At 47.8% G+C, this 26000-nt stretch overlaps 2 protein-coding genes across 17 annotated transcripts in view; one reads left to right on the top strand and one right to left on the bottom strand.

Annotated features, from left to right (window-relative positions):
• The window catches only part of Ten-a (tenascin accessory), a 206947-nt gene extending 187603 nt beyond the window's left edge, over positions 1-19344 (top strand). For 7 of the 9 annotated variants that reach the window (XM_069050307.1, XM_069050309.1, XM_069050310.1 and 4 more), the window contains 21 exons: positions 2863-3134; positions 4319-4438; positions 4502-4889; positions 4944-5401; positions 5591-5995; positions 6156-6341; positions 6585-6731; positions 7380-7587; positions 8505-8531; positions 9824-9943; positions 12068-12235; positions 12287-13138; positions 13196-13337; positions 13393-13644; positions 13696-14616; positions 14666-14855; positions 14906-16370; positions 16422-16622; positions 16671-17001; positions 17050-17227; positions 17276-19344. In XM_069050307.1, coding sequence (XP_068906408.1) covers positions 2863-3134; positions 4319-4438; positions 4502-4889; positions 4944-5401; positions 5591-5995; positions 6156-6341; positions 6585-6731; positions 7380-7587; positions 8505-8531; positions 9824-9943; positions 12068-12235; positions 12287-13138; positions 13196-13337; positions 13393-13644; positions 13696-14616; positions 14666-14855; positions 14906-16370; positions 16422-16622; positions 16671-17001; positions 17050-17227; positions 17276-18282 — 8038 coding nt within the window. In that variant the 3' untranslated portion in view covers positions 18283-19344. The remainder of the gene's footprint in view (positions 1-2862; positions 3135-4318; positions 4439-4501; positions 4890-4943; positions 5402-5590; positions 5996-6155; positions 6342-6584; positions 6732-7379; positions 7588-8504; positions 8532-9823; positions 9944-12067; positions 12236-12286; positions 13139-13195; positions 13338-13392; positions 13645-13695; positions 14617-14665; positions 14856-14905; positions 16371-16421; positions 16623-16670; positions 17002-17049; positions 17228-17275) is intronic. The other 2 variants (XM_069050311.1, XM_069050316.1) reach the window with 1 other exon arrangement.
• Positions 19345-21038: 1694 nt separating this feature from the next.
• mnb (minibrain) overlaps positions 21039-26000 on the bottom strand; it is a 36237-nt gene continuing 31275 nt past the window's right edge. For 5 of the 8 annotated variants that reach the window (XM_069050340.1, XM_069050342.1, XM_069050341.1 and 2 more), the window contains exons 3-7: positions 25014-25347; positions 24670-24956; positions 24359-24615; positions 23964-24298; positions 21039-22892 (exon numbers count right to left, since the gene is read on the bottom strand). In XM_069050340.1, coding sequence (XP_068906441.1) covers positions 22579-22892; positions 23964-24298; positions 24359-24615; positions 24670-24956; positions 25014-25347 — 1527 coding nt within the window. In that variant the 3' untranslated portion in view covers positions 21039-22578. Of the gene's footprint in view, positions 23671-23963; positions 24299-24358; positions 24616-24669; positions 24957-25013; positions 25348-26000 lie in introns of all 8 variants that reach the window. The other 3 variants (XM_069050348.1, XM_069050346.1, XM_069050347.1) reach the window with 3 other exon arrangements.

Raw genomic sequence — 26000 nt, forward strand, 5'->3', positions numbered from 1 at the left:
ACTTTCACTACGATTTTTCGTGTAAAAAAGTGCCACTTTCACTAGGATTTTGCGTGTAAAAAAGTGCCACTTTCATTACGATACGCAAAAAAGAAACACGATAAAGCAAAAATAAGATTTTAATTTCACTTGTAAGGTAAGTTCCTAGAAAACCCAAAGGAAAAACTCTTGAACAATTTTTTGAGATGCATTTTCCGAAATGCTCCCAATCTCAATCGGAAAAAATCAGGAAATTCTCGCAGATGTGGATGAATAGCTACCACGTTTGATGCTGTTGAGTCCTGCAGCTTTTTTTAAATAAATACCTTATTCCCAAAGGAAGTTGCAAAATAGTTGGGAAATAACGATATCGCATATCGCTGATAGAGTTAAAAAATGCTGCGATAAAAAGCTCGTATAAGCGAATTGCGATAGCGGAGATCAAATATCGAAAGCTGGAAGAATTTTTCTACCTGATCTATTACGTATGATCGGTCTTTGTCCGATTTGAACCCAACAGAATATTTGTGGAGCACGTTTTTCTTTTGCATATTTTCTAAACCCTCTTCGTTCCTTATCGAATCCGACAGATCAAATCTGTGATAAATCGTTCGGTGCGTCGCTATTTACAAACTGGTCCAAAAATACGTTAGATTAATTGCATTTCCTCGACCGATGCGAGCTTGCAGTTCCCCCTGTCGACTCCTTCAATCCAATTTGTCCAAGTTTTTAATATCTACGGGGGTGCATCCATAACGACGTACGGTCCACGTCTACATAATCATCCCGCCGGTCCCAGAACTAGTCAAGTGCGGTCTCCTCGGGATTAAAGTCCCGCCGTGTCCGTCCGGTTGCACCGAATCGGCTCGACATAGATTGGATTTTTCGAGCGCTGCTTGATTCCCGTTACATGTTTAATTCGTGCGGCCTCCCCGCCGATTATTTCCACCAGCGTACGTAGCCCAAATGGTCCGATGATTAGAATCGTAATGCAATATTCCGTTCGTGTGTCGCACAGACGGCCGACCCAACCGCCGTGAAATCATCCCGGCTCCCATTTACTTTCATCGCGCCCTTTTGTTCGGAATTATTCGACCAAGTTTAATTAGATTTGTTTAGAATTGCATCCTGAGACGTCACACCTCAAATTCGAACGACGGGACAAAAAAAACTACCACTACTTGAGGCGCCGAGGTGTAAATAAAAACTTTTAATTGAATTTTCGCCGCGTTTGTCTTTTGCGGTTGGCGAAACTGGCGCTCCGCCGCCGACCGACACAAAAAACACATTAAAATTCATATGCGAACACGACGAAATCGGCCTGCAATTCACCTAGACTAGAGCTTGTTGTACAGAACTGGAAAGCGGATTTTTCAGAAATCTTTTTGCCGAGCTGGAGCCGACCGAATTACCATGCAGAACTGGATGTTGCGGATTTTTTTGACCAAACACTACAGCGTGTGGCTTTCGACATCAACGACATGTTTAAAAATTAAAAGAATTATCGATATGCACAACGATTCAAACAGATTCTGTCTTTGAAAAACATTCACTTTGCTCACTAGTGAGAAAATATTTTTTTCCAACGTCAAGTCTGAAAATGACATTTCCATCACTCAATTTAGAGATGAAAGTAGGCGTTTGCATCACATGTGAGGAAAGTAAATCACTTCCCTCACTAGTGGGGAAAGTAAAACAAAAATTTGATCCCCATTTAGGTATGTACATACTTTCTTTAAAATAACGTTCAAATATACATTTGTAAGAATTCTTTATTAACAATTAGCACTTACAAAGATACTTAACTTTTTTATCAGTATTATAGAAATTAAATGTACAATTTTTTACACGAATTAAAACTCCAAATGTTCCTGTTTTTTTTCTTCTAAATAACGTGTCGGTACAGAGCTTGACGTTGAAGCCAAACTAGCGCTTCTTACTACTTGTCTCCATCTCAGTAACGCATTGTATTCCTTTCCGTAGCGTGCTCGAGATTTTATAGATAATAACTCCAAAGATACTTAGTTCGCTGCTTCTTTAATTTCTGTATTTGGTAAATTTACAACACTATCTTCTACTTCCATCACTATTTGTTTAGTAAATTCTGATTGATTTTCAAGTTTTGGTAACAACACGACTTGACATTCATTAATTAAATTTTATTGTTTACTGTGAGCATGGAAACGTGATTTTCAAATTTTACTTGTATGTTGATTTGTATAAAATAATAAATTGATAATACCTATGCAAGATAAACCGAAAGCTCTTGACGTTGGAAAAAATAGTATGTTATATACGTGAGGAAAGGTCCATTGCTAAACTTGAATGATTAGATCAACTCGCTATCGCTCGTGATCCAATTGTCATTCTCGTTTAGCAATGCATCCCTTTCCTCACTTATATAACAATATACTATTTCCTCACTAGTGATTCAATTGCCATTTTTGCTCACTGAGCTCAGTGAGCAAAGACCACTGAAATTCAATGATCATGGAAAAAATCATTTGCCCGGCGCCTCCACCATTTCCCAATTTAAAATGGCGAAGATTAGTAATGTTTTCAGCTCAGCCGTAAAGTAATACAAAAGATGAGTTAAAAACTGGATCGAACCGTTTATCTTTTTTGCGGCGAACGGAACAAATATTTAACACCTAACTCGCCCCTCGCAAAAGTTCCGTCTCCTGCCCCTGCCGCCCGTCCGTCGATAGATCGGTAATACCGGAAACTATACCTCAAGGCAAATACAAACTTTTAATTGAATCTCGCTCCGGCCAAATCTGGCAGCGGCACAAAAAAAAATCCCATTAAAATTAATACAGCCCGTTCCCCTCACCTGGACCGCCCACCAATCAAAACTAAGATTTACGCTGACCTCTGTTCCAGGCTGGCCCCGGGGCTGCAACAGACGCAGCTATCTCAGCAGATTCCGGCCAGCAGCAACTCACTGCAAGGGGGTCCCCAGCAGTCGCCGCTGGTGATGCCGGTGTTCCCCCTGCGTCCGGCCCAGTCGGCCCATCCCCCTCACTACTCGCCGTACTCCCCGTCCAGGTTCCACATCGACAAGAGGTGCCAGCACCGGTGCTCCTGGAAGTGTCTCAGCATCGGCTTGATCCTGCTGGCGGTCGCCCTCACGGCCATGCTGGCGTATTTCGCAGGTAGTTAAATTGGTTTTACGGCTCTTTGTGTTGTCGCCGTGATTTGTTGCTACGTGCCGCATTGTAAATTTCAGGGATCGCCCCGGCCCGTTTTATAACTAAACATAACCGTTAAATGGGGGCATCGTGCCCCGTTATATTGCAAATATTGGCGTAAAACGCGCGGGAGCACTATGGGGAGGGTGGTGCCGTAACGGGGCGGTTTTACGACGGGGGATGATGGCAATCGGGTATAAATATCGGCGGGGGGCGCCGCAACAAGTCACGCTTTAATTGGGAAAACGAGGTTAGGTTTTTGAGGAGGGGTCGCGGTAATGAGGAGTCGGCACCTCGTAAAAAATACACCGACTGTCACGAGGTCGAGATAACCACTCCTCGGGGAGGAAATCTGTCCGAAAGTGAACGGTCGAGGGTGGCGAGGGGAAAAAACATCCGACAGCTTAGAGCTTTAGCAGTCTCGCATTATGAACTGCCAAATGTGACAAAATTTTGACAATTAAATTTCAAAATCAAATTCGGTCCTTTGCAAAATGTATGTCAACGTAAAATACAGAATGTCCCGAAAAATTTTAACCACGACCTACTAGGCTTCATGTATTTGTATTTTTAAAATGTGCCGAAATTTTACCTACTAGGTTGTGGAACAACGTAGAAGACTAAAAGCAATAAAAAAAATTGTAGCTCAAAAATTAAATGTCATTTTATTTTTTTACATAGAATTTTTTAAATATTTTTTCCGAGTTCTACATGAAGCCTAGTAGCTCGTGGTTAAAATTTGCCGCGCACTTATGGGACACCCTGTATATATTTTCATCGGGTGTTTTTTTCATTCTTCCGTTAAAATTTTACGAGATTAATTAAAATAAAACTTTGAAGGAAATTTCAATTTTTGTCTTTAATCCTTTCTCGGAGAGAAAGAGCAATTTTTCTTGTTTATTTATAATCACGATAAGGCTTTTGTTTTGTTCCTGTTTTTATAGAATTTAAAAAAGAACCTCCTCAGATCTGTTGTAAATTTTAAATTCACCAGCAGGGATGAACAGAAGGATCGATACGGGCACCCCACTTTGTACAATTTGCATTTATGATTTTTGGAAAAATTTCTCAACAAAAAAAAAGGCGTAGGGAGTCTGACGCGGAAGCCTTCGATGAACACTAATGGCAATTGCCCAAATCCGTTGCAGCCGTCAGTTCGATGAAACCGAATATGGATTCGTCAAACTGCATATTAGTGCAAGACGTGAAAGACGTGACGCACGACCAGATGACGCAGGGTTCCGTATCGACGCAAATGCCGACCGAAGGTATGATCCCCTGAAGCGTGGAAGAGCAGGAAGAGCGGGATTAAAATTTGTCAATTATTGTAGAATCCCTCCCGACAAGCACTGCGGAGCATTCGAGCGCCACCACGCAGCACAGCTCCCTTCAACCGCCGCAGCAGCGCAGCCAACCGCAGACGCAATGGCCACCTCTGCCTCTCCTCGAGCAGAGGGAGCTGAACACCCTGCACACCGTCACAATACCACCATATCAATTCTGGAATTCCGAATTCAGGAACAAACAGCCGGCGTTCATCCGATTCAATTTCACGCTGCCCTGGGGCGCGAACTTCGCCGTCTTCGGACGTCGCAACGTCGCCCCCAGCGTCACGCAGTACGACTTCGTGGAGTTCATCAAGGGGGGGCGGCTGGACCACAGGTTGCGGCGGAAGCGGGCCACGGACGACGACGACGAGGAGGAGGTCTCCCAGTTTAGGTATTGACCTCTCCGGTCCGATTCCCAGGTGCACCGTTTCGGTCTTTCAAACAGGTTCGGCTACGAGAACAGGAACGCCCACAGGACCGACGTCCTGGACAGCATCTCCAGCTCGTACGAGGGGACGAGGAAGATCCTGGCCGACTCGGAACCGAAGGGGCCGTTCTACGTGCCCCACGATGTCAAGCTGAGCTATCCCGAGGACGCCGCCACCGATCTGCCCCATCCGACTGTCGATTTGGGTCTGGTCATCGACGAGCACGTGATTGCCAAACGGGAAGCCGACATGGAACCCATGCTGGTGAACGTCAGCCTCTTGCAGTACTTGGACACGGGCCGCTGGTTCCTGTCGGTCTATAACGACGAACTCCAGCCGCACAGCGTATCCCTCATCATTTCCGAAGCGGAGGGTGTCAGCACGACTTGTCCTAACGATTGTTCGGGGCGCGGATCCTGCTACCTGGGCAAGTGCGATTGCATCGACGGCTTTCAAGGGATCGACTGTTCCAAGAGTGAGTATTTACTTTATCTACCGCTCTGTTCCCAATTCCATTACGAAGCTCTCGGACAAACAGACTCACCATTAATAACCCTCTCCCCGCTTGACGAAGCGATCGATCGCGACTCCCCAAACTTATCGTCGTCGTCGTTCTGATTTTTTTCGAAATTGAAGACATTGAAGACTGGAAATTTTACTGCAGGTGTGTGTCCGGTGCTTTGCTCCGGCCACGGTCAATACGGCGGAGGACTGTGCCACTGCGAGGAGGGTTGGAAAGGAGCCGAATGCGACATCCCCGAGAGCGACTGTCGCGTGGCCGACTGTTCCGGGCACGGCCAGTGCGTCCGAGGCTCGTGCCACTGCAAGCCCGGCTGGAAGGGCGAAACCTGCGACGAGCCAGACTGCGAGGACCCCACCTGTTCCGAGCACGGAGCCTGCGTCCACGGCCAGTGCTACTGCAAGGCGGGCTGGAAGGGTCCCCGGTGCGACGTCATCGACGAGCAGGTCCACAAGTGTCTGCCCACCTGCTCCGACCACGGCGTCTACGACCTGGAGGCGGCCAAGTGCATCTGCAACCGCCACTGGACCGGCCCCGACTGCTCGCAAGGTACCCAAAGAGATGAAAAAAGTTTCCCCGAGTCATTAAGCGACATAAAAACATCCGAGGCCAACTCCTCTTTCTCACCCTCGACTTTTACGAGGCGTTATATCGAGCCATCGAATAATGTCTTCATGGTCCCGAGTGATATTGCCCTCTTCCGTTCCAGCCCTCTGCAATCTGGACTGCGGCCCCCACGGAAGATGCGACTCGGGCAAGTGCAGGTGCGACCCGGGATGGACGGGACCGAGGTGCGAACAGCTGCCCTGCGATCCCAGGTGCCAGGAGCACGGCCAGTGCAGGAACGGAACGTGCGTGTGTTCGCAAGGGTGGAACGGACGCCACTGCACCCTACGTAAGTACTTTGTACAAGTCGGAACCCTTTCCGCGAGGATTATGTGTTTGCGCTCGGGAACTAATTTACTTATCGCACACAGCTTCCGCATTCCCATTCTCACGCGCTCGCTCTACCTAAACGTCGAAATTAATACGTTCTCTTCGTACAATTATCATTTCAGCGTTCTCCATGAAACGAGACTCGCTTTCGCCCTAATTGCTTGCGCGAGAGCAGACTGATCTGGGATTGTTTTTCTTTCAGCGGGATGCGAGAACGGGTGCTCGGGACACGGACAGTGCACCCTGGAGGAGGGCCTGTACAAGTGCGTCTGCATCCAGGGATGGGCGGGATCCGACTGCAGCATTCCCCTGGAGATGAACTGCGACGACGACGTCGACAACGATCACGGTAAAGTCGCAGCCCGCATCTCCCGTCGCCGTCATAATTCGGCTTCTTTCAATTTTTCTCCGCCGTTCCCTTTCAATTCGTGCCTACGCCAACCGCTTTATTGATCAAACTCGCGAAATCGCATCACTTTTCCCGCTACTAACCCCTTGCCTTGCCTCCTCGCACCTGCCCTCCTAATTTGCGAAATACGTCAACATTTCAAATTTAGAATTCGATACAAAAACACATTCGACACCCGACTATCCAGTTTTATTGCTCATGTGCGGGGGGGGGGCTCCTACGTGACTCGCGCCGCCCCCCAACAAATCTGTTTATGCAACGCACTGCGGCGGCTGCGATACGGGGGTGTTGTGTTTCTTGTCGATAATACCTAAAGCGAAGAAGCCACTACGGTCTAAGCGCGTATCGATTTATTAAGGGCCACGGTGTTTTTTAACTCTCGAAAAATGTATATCATTAAGAGTAGAAGTGAGACTTTTTGTGCTGAGCCCAGAGATTGACGGCCGAAACGCAGCTGAGGTCGACAACTGGTCCGAGTAGTAGTTGTTAATCCAATTCAGTCTCGGGATGCGAGAAACACCGTGGCTTCCGCAACTCTCTGTGGATCTCCATTTTACGCGTTCCGCGTGTGTGTCTTTTTTTCGTCAGACGGCATGACGGATTGTTCGGACAGCGAGTGCTGCTCCCACTCCACTTGCACCGACCACATCATGTGCCTGTCGAGCAACGATCCCGTCGAGGTGCTCCTGCGGAAGCAGCCACCGTCGGTGACGGCGTCCTTCTACCAGCGCGTCAAGTTCCTGATCGAGGAGAACTCGGTGCAGTCCTACTCCCACATGGACGAATACACGGAGAGGTAAGTGGTCGACGATGGCGCAGTGTGTCGAGTGATGTCTTAGAGCTTACGAGCAGAAAATCTAGTCACGCAGACCGTTCAAATGCGGCTCACAGGAAATCAGCTCTGCACGTTGAGTCGGAGGTCGGCGGACACTCGCTGGCCGCTTATGCTCGGGCACCGCACACCCCCAGCGGAGCCCCCTCCCTACCGTCCGATACCCCATCCGCCCGGGGCCCCAGGGGCGCCCCGGGACCTCATTTGTGTCTTGTCTTGTCTGAATCCCTGTGTGCGTCTCCCCGTCTCCGAAGCCCGAGTCTGTCGCTCAGATTGCGGACCAACAGGGTCCGCGATTCGGCGCGATTTCTATGTACACCGCCGCCGAGGCCCAGTCTGATTTCGTTTTGATCTCATAACAATAATAATAATTAATCAATTGATTATAATAATAATTATAATATAGATATAGATGTTGGTTTTTTTAAATGGTATTGTGACTGACCCATTTAGCCCTAGGTACGTATCACGCCGGTGGCGGACACAAGTTGAGCAGCCAATGTTGTTTCACGTCTAGCAGCCCGCTTCTCTAGATCATGTTTGCGTCCGTCCGTTCTCTCTATATTACGTACTACATACATATATATGTTTGTTTGTTTTGCTAGTAGACCTTTTGCTAACTTGTGTCTGTCATTGTCTGTAGCTAAGAGTTTGTTCTGACTGTGTTGTGTCGTCCGGAGGCGTGTGAGTGCGGGTGCGAACGGTGTCCGTCTCGAACATGTACCCGGACCGCCGCGACGGAGGCCGCCTCCGTCGCGGCGGCCCCCGCTTACGTAGTACGTGCGGCGGCGCTCCGGCGCTGCCGCAGAGTATTGCCGTGTGGTTAGTAATTGTCCTGTCTTCTGTGTCCCCTATGTCGCTGCTGCAACCTTCACTTGTAGCGAGTTCTGGAATTCCTTTACACCGCGGTAAGTGGCAGCATCTCCCCATGTTCTGTCTGTCTGTCTGTTCGTCTGTCCGTGTGCTGCCTGTAGCCTGCGCCCCCAGTTTGTTCGCCTCCTCTCCCACATTTGTTTGTCCGACATCTGTGTATACTCTGTGTTTGTTCATTTACTCATTGCTTCGTGATCCTCGGACCTCTTGCGGATCGCCGACCGACTAACTGCTACCTAACCTACTCGCTCGCTCGCTCGCTCGTTCTCGTCACCTCCGGTCTTCCGCAAGGGTTCCCCGTTTTCTTTTCAGTTGCATTGAATGTTCCAGCTCTTGTATCTGTCGCTAACGCCATTTGTGACTCGTCCACATTCATTATCATACCATGAATCAATCAATCAATCAATCAATCATGTCTCCCGAAGCTCGACACACACATCATCGGCGTTTTATAACGGTGGTGGTGACCACCACCGGACACCGAACCGACGACGCGCCAACAACAAAGAAACAACATTGTACACGAAAAAAAAATAATTATATGTAATGCTGACGGATAAATGACGGCTCGGCCGAAGTCCCTCCTTTGTCTTCGTGTCATTGTCAGTTACCCGCGACCTTTGTGCAACCTGTCCTTTACACCCACCCAACACCAGTGCCCTCTATTGCATCGTTGCATTTTGATCGACCACCATATACACTCGATCACGCCGACCGGATCTGCGCTCGAAGCGCTCTAACCCCCAGGGCGAGGAACGTCGACTTCTTGTTTCGGCGCTCCGAGACCTGGGGCACCGACCGGTCGGCTCGAAATTGGAGACCCATTCAAAACTTTTGGTGTTATGGTACTTCGATGTTAAATTTTTATTGAATTATTTTCATGATTACGTAGTGGTGGAACAATGCCTGCACATTGGACATCGTTGTTGTAATAATGAAGAGCGGCGACAATAAAAGCGTCCCGGAATTTTGTCCGTCACACATTAACTCCACCTGTTCGGTATTTTATTGTGCTGTAAAATCATTATTGCAGCAAAACACAGCTTATATTTACGGCTTTTATGATCAGTGCTGGAAACGGTGCATGATGAACGGTTGAACGCGCTCGATCGATCGCGCTCCGAGCTGCTCCACGCCGATCGATCGAGCGCTCGCTCGCTCGCGGATCGATCGGGTGCTTTGTAATAACTGGCCGAGTTTATTCTAGCAACCAGAACGACTTTGCACTCTCAAAGCTTTCTCTCATCTTTTTCTCCTCTCTTTTGAGATTGCGAACGTCTCGGATTTGTCACGAGTTTAACGTTTGCTTACCGGAATTTGTTGACAGCCGTGTAGCAGTAATGAGAGGTCAAGTTGTTACACCTCAAGGACTTGGGATTGTCGGCATAAGGGTCTCGGTCGATAGGGAATCGAGGTTCGGATTCACCTTGACCAGGCAAGGAGGATGGTGAGTCATTTTACAAAGTTTTATTTGTCACATTTATCACGATCGCTGAATAGCCAAACGATTCGGAGACTGCTGCACAAAATAAGCGCAAATCGAGCATGGTATTTGTTCGGATAAGTAAAGACGATTGCGCAACAAATCTTCTTGTTATTTTAATATGTATTCAGGTTTTTTAAACTCTCAAGTCAAGTTCAAAGGCTGCAGTTTACAGCTTTTCCATTGCCATCTAGAACACAAAGAGTTAAGGCAGCAATTGTTTTTGACCGTGACGTCACAGTAAAGGCTTCATCGAATTAAATCTCCAGAATTTAATAAAAACAATAAAATTTTTGGTTAGCACTCTTTTTTTCTTAGTAGAACGATGTGTTTAGGCTTTACAATTACTGCCTCGTGGAGTAAAATGCCATTAATGACGCGAAAATTGTCATTTATAAGTGAGGTTAAGTTTGTGTATTTTTATTTTGAGAATCATTTAAATAACATCAAATCACAACAAATGCTTCTTACATCTTAATTATGTGTGTAGCAAATATTTTTTCAGTTAAATTGTACTTACAATCACGAAACTGTTGATACGGTATAAAAATACTTCCCAGGTTTCAAGGTCTTTTGCGACGTTCGATGAACACTAAACACCCTCCTATCAACTGAAATTATTATATACACTTGCCACCAAGCTTTTGCTTATCTCACAATTGTCAGTCTTCCACAAGAATGATTAAAACACCGTATTTGATACTTTCGGAAAATGTAAACCAATTTCATGATTTTGGCCTTCCTCGTGACGTCACACGCTGTCTAGATGGCAATGGCTTTTTATTGTAATTAAGAAAAAAGTCGTTTACAACTTTCCTTCAGACGGTTTTTTCTAAACTTTTTCGTAAATTTACAATAAAACAGTTTCAAAAATGCTGTCCCTTGTCGTTTCGTGATTTCGAATTTTGCATAAACATTTCAGGAAAATAAAAATGTCCAGAGTATTTTTGTGTTTTTTTCCTCTTTTCTTTGAAATTCTCGACAGGGACAGACTTCCAAAAAAAACCGTTTCATCCGAGAAAGAGACGGTGAAAGCGAAAGCCCGAACTGTTCAAATTGAAACGGAAAAAAACGACGATAAATCGTCAGATTTTGAGTGAACCCCAACAAGCTGAAATTACTGTCCTTTTAAAAACAGCAGATAAAATTTGCCTCTCTTCCCCGGCACGTCGCAACTAAATCATGTCGGCTTAAGGGCCGCGCTGCAAGTTATTGTTAGCATTTCTAATAGACTCTCGTGAATATCATACATATTTAAAGCCCCTCCCCCCATTAATTCGCGGATTTAGGTCCGGATTTCGTCGACGATCGCCGGATGTGGAAATCCTTGTCCGTGAATTGTTTTTTTTTTCGCGAATTAATTATACACGGGACGATCGCAAAATAGGAACGAACGCGAGAGCGCCCTTCTCGACGTCGACATGACTATATTTATTGTTGCAGCTAATTGCCCCTCTTTCTGTTAATTAAATCGCATTTCCTATTAAAGGAAGCAATGTTTGATGATTAATTAATAAAGCGTACAAAGCGTTCTTCGGATTAGTTTGTCACGAGTTGTTATGCGTTGGAAAATTACGGCGAATCCATTACTTTGATGTGGCTCGTTCCGCTCCTAAACTTCCACTGTTCATGCCGGGACCTACCGGGTGTTTGTTTATTTATTTAGAGCACCTCGACGACCCCGCGTTTCGGAACCCGGTCGAAATTTAAAATGCTTTGATGCATTATTAAGGGACGTTGCTTTGCGCGAATTCGTCCGGACGTTCAAAGGGGTTCCGCGAAAACTGCGAAAAATTAGGATCGGCACGAGGAGGGGTGGAGTTGCGGCTTGGCGTATTTTTTTTCCCGGCAAACAAACGGCCGGGGGGCGCCCTTAAAATTCATGAATCGACCCGGGCAATTAAACAGATAATAAAATAACGTCTCGAGAATGGGAGTCGTTCGGCAATAGTGCCGTTAATTAGGTCGTGTCTTTCGAGTTTTACCAGGAAGAGAATAACCGAGCGCTCCGGGAAATCTAATTCCTCTAATAATTTAATTGTCCCGATCCCATGTCTTGCATTTTTAATGGGGCAATTCCCGCGGCAGGTTCGACGTGCTCGTGAACGGGGGCGGCGCCGTCACACTCCAGTTCCAGAGGTCGCCTTTCCAGCCCCTGACCAGGACGGTCTTCGTGCCCTGGAACCAGATCGTGGTCCTGCCCCCCGTCCACATGCAGCTCAGCGAGGACTCCGACGTGTCGAACCTGCACACCAGGTACCACCGCCCTCTCGACCCCCCCTAACTCCTCTAACTCCGGTTTTAAAGCTTCCTCACCAGGAATCCGGCGATAAACTTTCCGGGGGTGTCGAGATCCCTCTTCAACCCGAACGGAGCCCTGCCGACCACCTGCGACGACCACGATCCGGAACTCCTCAAACCGGTCATCACCGGAACTTGGATGCCGGAAGCTGTGGGCGGTCTGCCCGGCGGCAGCGTCATTTTTGCCGAAACGCAGATCGTCCAAGAGTCGATCCCCATCCCCGGCTCCGACCTCCACCTGATGTACCAGAGCTCGCAAGCCACCGGCTACTTGAGCACCATCTACATGAGACTGACGGGCCCCACCATTCCCCAGACCTTGACTCACGTCCACGTGAGGGTGGAAGTCGAAGGGTCGCTGCACGTCAAGACTTACGAAGCGGATCCGGATCTCTTGCATATCTTCGCGTGGAACAAGCGCAACGTGTACAAGCAAAAGGTGTACGGGATCGCTCAGGCGAAGGTGTCCATCGGGTATCAGCACTCGAGTTGCGCGGAGCCGGTCTGGGAAACTCAGACGGCGGATTTGAAAGGGTTCGACGTCGACATCTCCGACATCGGCGGATGGGGTCTCGACATCCACCACCACTACAACTTCCACGAGGGAATCTTACAAAAAGGGGACGGCTCGACGTTGCACTTCAAACAGTACCCCAGGACGGTGAACGTGGTGATGGGGACCGGGCTGCAGCGGTCGCTGGACTGCCCGGGTCAATGCGGGGGTCCCGCCAAGGATGCCAAACTGTTGACACCGGGGTCGCTGGCCAGCGGTCCCGACGGGAGCATATACGTCGGCGATTTCAATTTGGTACGAAGAATCACCCCCGAGGGGAACGTGTACACGGTTCTCCAGCTGAGGTCAGTACCACCGCGACCCCTCTCGCCCTCAGAGTCGAGACATTTTCAAATTTCCAGAGCCACTCAAGTCGCCTATCAATACTATTTGACCATCTCCCCCGCCGACGGACACTTGTACGTCTCCGACCCCGAGAAGCACCAGATCCTCAAGGTCCTCTCCCTGGAGCCGGTCCAGGACCCCAGCATCAACAGCGAGCCGGTAGGTCGCGGTTTTCGATCGGTGATGGCTCTCTAGCGAGACGTTCGCTTTGCAGGTCGTCGGTAACGGTGAACGATGCATACCTGGGGACGACAGTCAATGCGGTGACGAAGGACCGGCGAAATATGCTCGTCTGGCGCATCCCAAAGGCCTGGCGATTGCCGCCGACAAAACTATGTATATCGCCGACGGGACCAACATCAGAGCGGTCGATCCCAAAGGCATAATTCACACGTTGATTGGTAATCACGGACACCACAACCACTGGAGTCCCATACCTTGCCACGGAGCGCTAGCAGCCGGTCAAGTGAGTCATCCCTCGATTTCCATTTTTTCCAGCTCACGGCGAAAATTCCAGGCGCAGCTCCAATGGCCGACGGGCCTCGCCCTCAGTCCTCTGGACGGCTCCCTCCACTTCGTCGACGACCGCCTCGTCCTCAAGCTGACGGCCGACATGAAGATCAAAGTGGTCGCGGGAACGCCTCTGCACTGCCACCGCGAAGACAACACGACCAAGACCCAGAGCGAAGACGTCCTGGGGACGGTCCTCGCGTTGGCGTTTTCGCCCAACGGCGACTTCTACATCGCCGAAGCCGACACACGCAAAGTCAATTACGTGCGCCTGATCGACTCCTCGGGGAAGATCACGCACTTCGCCGGGAAAATCCAGGACCGGACCAGGAGCAACTGCGACTGCTCGAACAACGCGACCACCGCCAGCCCGCGCACGGGCGACCCGCCCCCGGCTTGCATCTGCGGCAACACCGACGAGACCACGAGTAACGCCGAGACTCTCCTGTCGTCGAACGCCCGCTTCCAGGCGATCTCCGCGCTGACCGTGTCACCCGGCGGGGTGCTCCACGTGGCGGACCAGGGTTCGCTACACATCTTGGCGCTGCAGCACTACTTGCCCACCCACGACGAAAACGGCGAGTTCAGAATACCGTATCCGGCGGCCGGGGAAATTTACGTGTTCAATCGATACGGACAACATGTCGCCACCAAAGATCTGGCCTCGGATAAGACCCGATATTCGTTCCTCTATTCGAAAAACACGAGTTTCGGGAAGCTGTCCACTGTCACGGACAGCTCCGGTAATAAAATACAGTTCTTGAGGGATTACAGTAATGCCGTTAGTTCGATTGAAAACACCCAGGACCATAAATCCGAACTGAAAATATCCGGGGTGGGATATTTGGTTAAGTTGTCGGAGAAAGGACGTTCGGAAATCGAACTGGACTACGATATGAATTCAGGACTGCTCACCAGTCGATCGGGGGTAAGTTGCAAAGGGGTTGTAAAAAAAGTTGTAAAACGCGCGATTGCAGGGCGGGGAGACGTTCATCTATCAGTACGACTGGATCGGCAGAGCCACCGGGGTGATCCTCTCGAGCGGGGAGACCCTAGAACTGACTTCCAAGATCGCCTCCGACGAGGGTTTGGAGATCACCGTCAGCAAACCACCCACGCAGCTCACCGTCACCGGCAAAGCCAACAAGAAAGTGATCATGATCGACGGTGAGTCCTTGTGTGTCTTTCTCCTTCGGGTGTTATCCTAGTCGTTGCAGATTCCGAAGTGACGGAGGCGGTCACCCTGACCAACTCGACCGTTTCGGTGACGTCGGCGTGGGGCGGTCGCATGGAGATAGCGGCGGTGGCGCGCCACCCACTCTTGGAAGTGTCGCTGCCCGTCGAGGCCGAGATGCTGCCCGTCTGGTCCGAACAGACCACAGCGTTCGGCGAGGACATCCAGAATTTCATGTCGACCTCGTTCAGTCTGGTGGGCGACGTGCGCAACCCCCAGCAGACCCTCAATCGGGAAATCTACGTCAACAATACGAAGATTCTCGGCATCGAATTCGACCAATTCACGAGCAAAGAAATATTTTACGACCACGACAAACTGCCACTGTTGACAATAACGTACGACCCGGCCGGGTTGCCATTAGCATATATTCCGCACAATGGAGCGGACACCCTCAACATATCATACGACACCTTCAACAGGATCGATGCCTGGAAATGGGGCACCAGCGAACTGAAATATAGCTACGACAGGCACGGATTGCTCTCGGAAATCACCAGCAATCTGGACGGGACGCAGATGTTCACTTACAACGATTGGAACATGTTGTCGAAGATCACGCTGGCCAGCCAGAGGAGCTTCTCCTTGTCGTACGACGACGACGGTGGTCTGAGACACGTGACTCTGCCGAGCGGCACCCGCCACTCGTTCAGCTTGCAACCGTCTCTGGGTTTCCTGAGGGTCACTTACACCCCACCCGGCAGCCTCCGTGCCTACTTGCAGCACTTCTCCCACTCGGGCCGACTCCTCCAGACCGTGTACCCCGGCGAAGGCGCTCGGGTGGTCTACAGGTACAACTCCAACGGACGGCTGAAGGAGGTGGTGCACGGCGACGGCAAGACCCTCTACCACTACTCCGAAACCGCGGGGTTGCCCAGCCAGATCTCGCACGTGGAACCCGATCTGGAGTACCGATGGGACTACCAGTACATCGGCGGTCTCCTGATGGAGGAACGTATCGACTTCGGTGCCAAAACAGGACTGAGCAACGCCAAGTTCACCTACGACTACGACAATAACTACAGGTTGATCGCCGCGCAGGGACGCATAGGCGGCCAGAACCTCCCCCAGTACAACCTGGCGTACAACTGGAAGACCGGGGCTTTGGAGATGATCGGACTGTTCAAGATCAACAAGCCGAAGAACAACGAGACGCAAGTGTACGACGGAACGGCTCTCTTCTCGCGAACCATCAGCTCCCGCTTCTTGGAGACGCAAGTGGCGCTCACCATCCACGGAATGGAGGTGTTCAGGATGGAGTTCGGTCACGACATGCACGGCAGGATCGCGCAGACGAGGACCTACACGAGAAACGTGGGAGTCAATCCGTACACCAACATCAAGAACTACACGTGGGACTGCGACGGACAGCTGTTGGGAGTGGAGGCGCAAGAACCTTGGGGTTTCCGGTACGACGACAACGGAAACATGCTCTCGCTGACGTACAGGTACGACGAAAAAAAAACATTTTTTTGGCTCGTCTGATTGGGGGATTGTAGAGGGAACACGATTCCGATGGAGTACAACCCCATGGACCGCATCATCAAGTTCGGAGAAGGACAGTACAAGTACGACAGCAGGGGTCTGGTGATCCAGAACGCTCGCGAGGAGAAGTTCCACTACAACGCTAAAGGGTTGTTGGTGAGGGCAACGAAGCGGGGACGTTTCGACGTCAGGTACTTTTACGACCACATGGACAGGTTAGTATGAAATTGTTCGTACCCAAAACGGTACTGACGAGTGTCTAGATTGTCGGCGCGCAAGGACAACTACGGAAACGTCACCCAATTCTTCTACAACAACGAATACAGACCGAGGGAAGTCAGCCAGATCTATTCTCCACGAGATGGCAAATTGATGTCTTTGGTGTACGACGATCGAGGACATCTGATCTACGCTCAAGTGTACAGGCACAAGTATTACGTGGCCACCGATCAGTGCGGCACTCCCGTCATGATCTTCAACCAATACGGAGAGGGGATCAGGGAGATAATGAGGTCTCCTTACGGTCACATCGTCTACGATTCGAATCCTTATCTGTACCTTCCGGTGGACTTCTGCGGCGGCCTCTTGGATCAAGTAAGGGTGAGACGGAATAGCGACAATTGACTATCGGTGGGGTTGCAGGTGACATCACTAGTACACATGCCCAACGGGAAGGTCTACGATCCGCTGATCGGCCAATGGATGTCTCCTCTTTGGGAGAACGTGTTGGAACGCGTGGCCACGCCCACTCAACTGCACTTGTACCGCTTCAACGGCAACGACCCCATCAACATGGGAGTGAGACGAGATAGACCCACAGGTACCGTCACTTTCAATTGTTTTTCGTTTTTTGACCGTGCCTTCGTAGATCATCTGGATTGGTTGGACAAGATCGGCTACAACTTGCAAGGCCTCGCCCCCCAGCTCTTCCCCGACGCTCTTCCAGGCGGCCGGATGCCTCCCCTCCTCACCCAACCGGCGACCTTCTGGAATCCGTCCAAAGAAACCCTCAGCAGCCAACTGACGATGCACGCACCTTCCACCGATATCCAGTCGGGCTTCCTGGCTCACATCAACACGCGCAAGATGACCACCGCCAAGGACCTGTCCGCCCCCTCCAAATCCGCACTGAAAACCGACGTCATGGACTTGGTCCCCAAGAAGATCGGCGCCGCCTCCGACCCGCCCTTCGGTAAAGGCATACTCGTGTCGAAGACGCCGCAGAGTCACGCAATAGTGTCGAGCGTGCCCGCCGCCAACGCCATCTATCGCGACGTCTACACCTCCGTCTTCAACAGATCCTACTTGCTGCCGTTCACTTTCGTGGTGCACAGCGCCCAGCAAGACGCCTTCTACTTCGTCAAAGAGGAGACGTGGAAGGCCAACGACGACAAGGGCCAGTTGAAGAGGTTGCAAGGTCAAGTCAACACGACGTTCCACGAGATAGCGAGGGAGAACGGCAGCGGCAACAACTACTTCGACGTGAAGATCCACGGAGCCAACGCCGTGGTCAACCTGAGGTACGGCACCACCGTCGAGAAGGAGAAGCAGAGGTTGCTGCACCACGCCAAGCTGTCGGCGATCAGGAAGGCTTGGCACAAGGAGAAAGAGGCGCTCAAGAGCGGCTTCTCCGGGACGGTGGAGTGGTCGTCGGGAGAGGTGGAGGAGCTGATGAAGTCGGGCTACGTGTCGACGTACGAAGGGGACTACATCCACGACGTGCTGCAATACCCTGAACTGGCCGAGGACCCGTATAACGTCAAGTTCTCCAAGAAGCAGACCGACTCATCGAAGAAGAAACGGAGGAAAAGGGAGACGAGGAAGTCGCCGTCGTGTCAGGAGCGATGGTGGTTCTCGTGGAGCGATCTATGCTAGTGACCAGATCAAGACTAAAGTGAAACTGTATTCAATTAACTAAGTGTGATGTACCAAGCTTACATGAGAATGTGAGACATTTTATACCAATACCAAAGTCTATTTGTGTATGTACTTCAAAGATGCCAAAATGTATATTATTTATTTACGATATGTTACCTATATGTATGTGATTTAAAAAAAGAAGAAAAAAATGAAGCGAGTTGGTGCGAATTAACCAGCCGAAACAATTTTTTTTACAAACACAACCTACTTTTGAAACATGACTGACTGTTGGAGCGACTAATTCGCATCGAACCGGAAACGTGTAAATATTTGCATAAAATACTATTAGAATTTAAAAAAGAAAGTAACGAGAAACAGACACAGTTTCGGAAGAGCATAGAAACAAACGGTATTACAATTTAGAGCTTTAAATAGCCCGAGATTCGAACGGTCGATCAGCCATTAGACAGAGGTATCAAGAATAAAATTGTAAATATAGTCCAGTTATTACCTTTTTAATAATTTTAAATTAAATGAACGAATTTATCTTAGATAGGCAAAGAAAAAATGAAAAAAATCATTGATATGTATGTTGTGTTGCTTTACTTAATAATTATAAGATATCATTGTGACTGATCTATGTTCATGAATAGTAAAGCAAACCTTATCCGCTATGTACCTTGCAGTCTTCTCACTCACCACATCTCACCGAATTTTCTAGTTTTGTTACCGGATACAAGACGACGACAACAGAGATGTTTGTTACGACCGAACGATACATATAATATATTTTTACTCCGCCTGCCAGTGTAGGATATTTTGTGTGCTGTTGCATTATTCGATATTTCAACACAAAATGTACTGATTTAATGTCATATATGTTGTCTACAGACTGTCATAACTCGCTGGGAAATTATTGTGTTACATCAACGCTGTTCGTTCAACACTCGATTTACATTCTCGGTATTTATTTGTACAGTAGCTTTATTTGTCCATCGCTAAATGAATTTATATTTTCATTTAATGGATCATCTAAGTATTATAAATGTTTTTGAAATAAAGAAATTGTTTTTTAAACCATGACTTTCGATGCTCCCAATACCCGCTCTTCAATTATTGTGCAAAAACGTTTGAAAAACGATCAGGTAAATCTGCCAATTGAAAAATGCTACCGAGTGAGACATTTAATTCTGATAAATATCAGAATTTTCAAAACTCAATTTGTGACAATGTGCACCGACGTTAATGGACAAAATGGTTATGCAAATTTTGTTGAATAAAAGCTTTGCTTTGCAGTTATGAACCAAGCGCTGGTGTACAGCACACATTAATACATAATTACAACCAGCAACGAATTACAGGAATGCATCTACCTGTTCGCAACTGCAACGGGAAGTTGTTCTCGATCAGATCTTCTTGAAATGAAGTTCCTTATCCTTTCGAGACGACTTTAATTAAATTTACACGGTCAAAGACGTCCAGAAGCTTTCAAAGAACTCATTCCAAGAGGAAAAGGTTCAGATTTTCAAACTTAGCACGCATGCGCGCTATGGTTGCAAAAACTTGCAAAATATTTTTTTTCCCTACCGGTTAGAAATGTAGGTTGTGGATACCTCATTTGAGGTGAGAAAATTCAACCTTCTCGCTAAGGTAAGAAAGTTAATCATGAAATGTTTGTCAAAAGTGAAATAAGTTATTGATAAATGAAAGCCAATTCAATAAAGCAAGTTGGTAGATCAATCATATAATCTGGAAAATAAACAGATAAGCTAGGTAGGTAGATTACTTTATCCTGTTTATATCAAATTTTCGAACAAACGTCAAATCTTCAAATGCGATGACAAGTTAATTAAACAAATAACCCAGCCTACTATTCAATTCTCAAAATTTTCGTTTTAATCGTTTTTGACTTTTTTCAACGAAGTTGTGCCGGTAGGAAAAAATTTGTATTCAAACCTTGTTAAGAAAGTGCCCTTGCAGACCTTAGGCTCGGTTTATAATCTTTGCCTGCGGTCTGCAAGAAAGCACTTTCATACCTTGGTTTGAAGTATACCATTTACCCTACTAGGTAGATGATGTACTTACATTTGGTTTCTTGTGGAAAGTTCTTCAGTTTTTTCTTTGGCCTTTATGATTAACGATCGTTGTGAAACGTTCTTTATCGTGGCAGCGTTACCACTATCACGGTAGGGAAACTATTTATGCATTGAAACGACAAAAAACTCTTTTTTACATCATTATATCCAGCGCTTTAATAAAAAAAATTCTTACGTCCTTCAACACGCGTCTGATGCCAATTCCAAAGCAGCGTTTTTCTTGATTGTACAAAAATAGTCCAGAGATGACTTCTCCACAGTTTTACGAACAAACATCTTTTACAAAATTGAATTTTGCAAGGAAACCTTCAACAATTTGCACTGACGTAAAAAACGTCCGGAAAACAAAATTCAACTGTCATTTGAAATTTGTCATAGCTGCCTTGCAAATCGAAGCGCTTCGAAAGAACAATTAAATTTAAATATTGATGAAATTATCTTATTATTTATTGAACGAGTTAAATTTAATGTCGACCGGGAATTTGTTTTATTTTCATGCAAGTTTTACACCTAAAAGACGAGTTGAATTTAAAGCGGGTAGGGATTGTTGGTTGCCTGCGGAAATACGGTTGGTATCTGGCATGTGACTCGCAATTGGCGGGAGATTTAATTTGAAAAAGAAAATTTCAGTGCGTTATGTGAATGAAATTTTCGGGTACGATAAATGAAACAAAGTTTCGTAATTATGAAATTTATTTAACAAAATTATCTACTTATACAAGACGCTTAAGAGTAATATTAAAAAAAAAACATGTAACTCACCCAAAAATTAAGTAATAACTAAACGAAACTAGTAAATACAATGCAAACCCTCCGAAAACAATACTCGGTAAAGAAATACTCTATTTAAGAAATCGGGGCTTGATTTATTTGGAATTACGGTTTCAAATTTATCAACAGTGCAAAGAGATTCATAATGAATTAAAGAGATTCATAATTTGAACGTAGTAGTCTCACACGCTACAATTAATTGATTCACTTTACTCCTTGAAGCTTTCCTATGATCGAAAAAGAAATCTAGCTAGGATCTAGGAATACTAGGAGTAAGAATGAAAGGCGACGTTTTGATGTAAATTTATTTAAATAACAAAGAAATTAGGAATTCATAGATCGCATAATTTATACACTACTATCAATAATAATTTCTACATGGTTGAGATTCATTGCGTTACTCTTTTTTTTTCCGTCAACTAAATCGTGAATGATTATAACTGCACATGACGTAAATAAATAAGTGTATCGATAAATACAATTCTAGTGATTATTCATTAAGTTAGGTATTTACAAAACGACTCGAAAGTTGTCTCGCAGTGCGGCAACTTTAGTCGACCATGGCCAAATTATAAAATCGAACTGGACGAACAACTCTCGAGCCTCATGTACAAACTGGTATCATATTTTGAACACATTTACCACTGTACTTTGCGGTAGTGGATTGGTATGGCCCTGGCTTTGGAAAAATACAAAAATCTCTTTCGCTCGTGTCCAACGCGATATTGCTAATTTGATAAAAATGAGGTATGTTCAGAAATCAGCGGAATCACTCGTTTCAATACTGCTTGCTGCTGTGCTTGGAAATTATCACAAGGTCTGTCTATCTTATCTTTAATCATTTTATTTACGCGAACACTTAAAACGATGCTTTTGCGTTTTTTGTCGACGACTCAGCAACGGAAAAAAAATATCCTGATTGGTGGATGACCAGAGCCAACTTGCATACAGTTAACGGTAAATCATAGGAAACATGTATACATATGTGGCTACTCGCTATAATTAATCATTAATATTTAAATACTAGGCATAAATTACTTTATCCTCATTTAACTTAGTTCCTAATAAAAATCTCCTCCCGATTTTCAAATTTCATCATCCGTGAGACATTCGATCGGTGATCCGCAATTAACACAACAGAGCGTCACTGCCCCAAGTCTGTTGTAGTGTCGGTCCCCCTTGGTGTCCGTCAAACCATCGAACCACGTTAAAAATCACCGTAACGTACGCACATGTTCGACAACAGTCGGTAGTATCTCGATCTCGAGAAAATTAGCTCCCTAACATTAACCAAAAATCAAAAACCATCACACTTCACTAGAATCCGACACGGCCTCGTCCGTCGTCTCGACCTCCCGCCTCTACTAATTCTCACACTGCACGAAAACGAATTATTACTCTATTATTATTCAACGAACAAAATCAAATCATCGCCGAGTCTCTCTCAATGTATTGCGACCGAGTTGTGCTGCACGCAGACTCCGACCATCGGACTGTCGTCTCTGTCGTTCTGCTTGGGCGGCGGGGGCCCGTTCGCCGTCGTGCTGTTGTTGTGTTTGGGGGCGTTACCGTCGGTCATGGGGCCCGGATACGGCGCGTACTGCAAAGACGCCGGACCGTAGTTAATCATCGGGGCCTGGTGGTAGCGCTGCCTGTGTGGATGCCGCGACGGGGACGGGTCGCACTCCATCGTCGTGTAGCCGCCCTGTTGGTAGCCGTGACTCGACAGCTCTCTCGACCGTCCCACCAAATTTAACCCTGCAACACCACCAACAACGGTCACACGGGGGGCATTCTCTCCGCCTGCCCGCTCTCACACCACTACGGCTACTCTAGGGCTCAACAGAACTGGCGGTGCGCACCGAACTCTCAATTTTTTTTTTTGACATCTGTCAACGTTCCGTCAACCGAACCACGGCCAACTTCGAAACTTTATTACTCGGCCTAAAAATAGCAGAAAGGATACAACAGGAATTTTCGTCGTGTCTCTTCGACGACGATCTGAATCTTTACAAACTTTCGTCCTTTTCCCATGCGCGCGGGGGTGGGCCACTCGAGACCATTAAATTTTCACCGATTAAAAGCGTCTCCGTTCTTGAAAAAATTTTGACGCAACGGAATCGACGATGATATTAACAACGCTCATTAACCTTTCAACTCGTCAAGTACTTCTGTCGCTTCTTTCATTAATCAACACACCAAAAATAAACGAGATCTTCTAAAAATAGCACGCGGATAACAATGCAACGACTATTATTATTCTGATTGCTCTCGACGTTCGGTCTTCTTCCGGCGGCGGGACCGAATCTCGCGGTCGTTACGTCACCGCCGCCGACACGGCTTCTTGTGGTGACGGCGCTCGACTCGATCGGGGCGGCGGGCGACACTTCCAGTTCTGTTCGTTTGCAAAGAGTACGATGCAAGTGCTAAAAAAATATAAATACTATGATCAACTAAATCAATACCTGTGTTAGTAAGAGCAGTTACGGTTCGGCACCGTATCACTATGTTAGTCATCGTTGATTTCCCGTAACGTCTGCACACATACAAAAATTAAAAATTACTTTCTCACCACCCTCCGAACCGGGTAAATCGAACAGCGCCGCCATCTTGGAAGATGGCAGCTGGCGTTCCGATTTGCCCGGTTCACTTACCCCGATTCATTTGAGAGATAAAAGCGTTGCGACTGACAGAAAAAGCATAAAACGCGCAACAAAAATGCAGAGCACAACTATCGTCTCAACAATGACAAATAGATGAACAAGAAAAGAATGTAGAGAGAGAGGAAGGGGCGGCCCAGTCATCGAAGACTGACAAGACCGGACGTACCGTGTTGACTACTCGAACTGTTCGTGAGGGACATGTCCAAGGACGCCACCGCCGGACTCGAACTGTTACTGTTAGGCGTGGAGGTGCACTCGTCCGTGGTTCGTTTGAAGAAGTTGTGTTGGAGAGCGTAATACGAAGTTATCCTGGATTTCGGATCGTAATCAAGCATGCGCAAAATCAGGTCCTTGAACTTGAGATATTCGCCGGTGGAATGGCCCGGTTCGCCGGCCCTCCTGCCCCCGGGACCCCCCGTGTCGACGCCGAGGATATCGTGCAGTCGTCTCGTCCCCGGCAGCTTGTACTTCTTCCCGTCTTTCGCCTTCTTCAGCACGTACCTGCTCGGACAAGACAAACATGATATGAGCGACTCGCCGTCCCCGCCGTTCGACCCTCACCGTCCGTCGCTGGGCAGCTTCTCGAAGAACTTCCTCGTCTTGTTGGCCTGGTCGAGGAGACTCTTGGGCGGCATTCCCAGCACCTCGACGATCTTGTTCATCTGGTCGATCTCGTTGGCGCCGCTGAAGAGAGGCTCGCCGGTGTGCATCTCCACCAGGATGCACCCCAGCGACCACATGTCGATCGCCAGGTCGTAGGGGATGCCGAGCAGCACCTCCGGGGACCTGTAGAACCTCGACTGGATGTACTGGTATATCTGAAAGGAGAGCAGTATGAGCTAGTGCGACGGTCGGTGTGCGCGCGGGATTACCCTCTGTCCCAGCTGGCAAGAACTCCCGAAATCGACGATCTTTATGGCCGAACGTTTCGGATTGCACAGGAGGATGTTCTCGGGCTTCAGATCGCAATGGATGATGTTCAGTTCTGGCGTCGAGAGGAACAATAGGGCCGTGCACAGTTGCTGGGCGAACTTTCTCGTGAGATTCAATGAGACGCCGCGGAAGTTCGTGTTTCTCAACAGATCGTACAGATTATACGAGAGCAGTTCGAACACTAAACACAGGTGGTTCCGCCACATGAAGTGGCGCTTTAATTTAACTGAAAAAGACAATCGGTCGTCACGCGAAAACCCCGACTCACCCTTTCGCGCCTCACCTATATAATACTTGTTCTCGGCGTCCGCCCTGTTCATCATCTCCAACAGCTTGACCTCGATCTGGGCCTGGTTGAGGAAGGGTTTCTTGTTCTTGATTATTTTGATCGCCACGTGGCACTGCTCCACGTGGTCGTAGGCCTTAACGACCTGCCCGAACGAGCCTTTGCCTATGAGCGAGTCGATTTCGTATCGGTCAAGGAACTTTTCACCATTCTTCACGATGTAGTCGTGATTGTCGTCGTCGTAACCGTCATTGTACAGTTTCCTCTCCTTCTTGTGGGAGGTGTCTTCTTGGGGTTGCGCCGCTCTTCGTTTCTTCTTCGCGTAATACACCTACGACACGATCGATAAGTGGGACGTCGCACTAAATCTATTACCAACACATGTACGTTTTTCTCCCCGAGATCTCAGCCGCACGATTCGTTTTCCGGTCGGACGCGACTTTTTCTAATTTAATTTCCCCCAGGACGACGTGATTAAAATTTAGTTCGTATAATTAAAGTTATTTGCATTCCGGAATTAATTCCGTTCGGAAACGGAGCGAATTAATAACAAAAATCGCAGACGATGACCGTCACACGCGCGCACAAAAAACAAATCCTCACCGGTGAAAACGACATTTTAGCGAACCGGCCGCGTCAATTAATCGGAATCGTCGCCGAAGGACGATGCGATCCGCGGCGCATCCCGGTTGCAATTCGTGCACGAGAGCCGGTCTCGTTTGTTGCAATAAAAATTTCGACAGTCACTCTGGGGGGCGAAACTCGGTGCGCTCCGCGCGTTCGTTTTCAATTAGACGGGTTGATTCCGAATTCGTGCCTCCGGGCGGATCGGCTCCGGCAGGGGGAGGACAGGATGTCGCTGGAGCGCCCCCGCGCCGAGATATATCGCCGATATTAGTAATATATTGGGAGTTCGTCTACGGTTGCCAAGTTATTATCTGTTTGACGATGCCGGGCACGCACCCTCGACGCCAGTAAAAGTTA

Source organism: Tenebrio molitor, chromosome 6 (genome assembly GCF_963966145.1).
Source record: "Tenebrio molitor chromosome 6, icTenMoli1.1, whole genome shotgun sequence".
NCBI classification, from domain to species: Eukaryota; Metazoa; Arthropoda; class Insecta; order Coleoptera; family Tenebrionidae; genus Tenebrio; species Tenebrio molitor.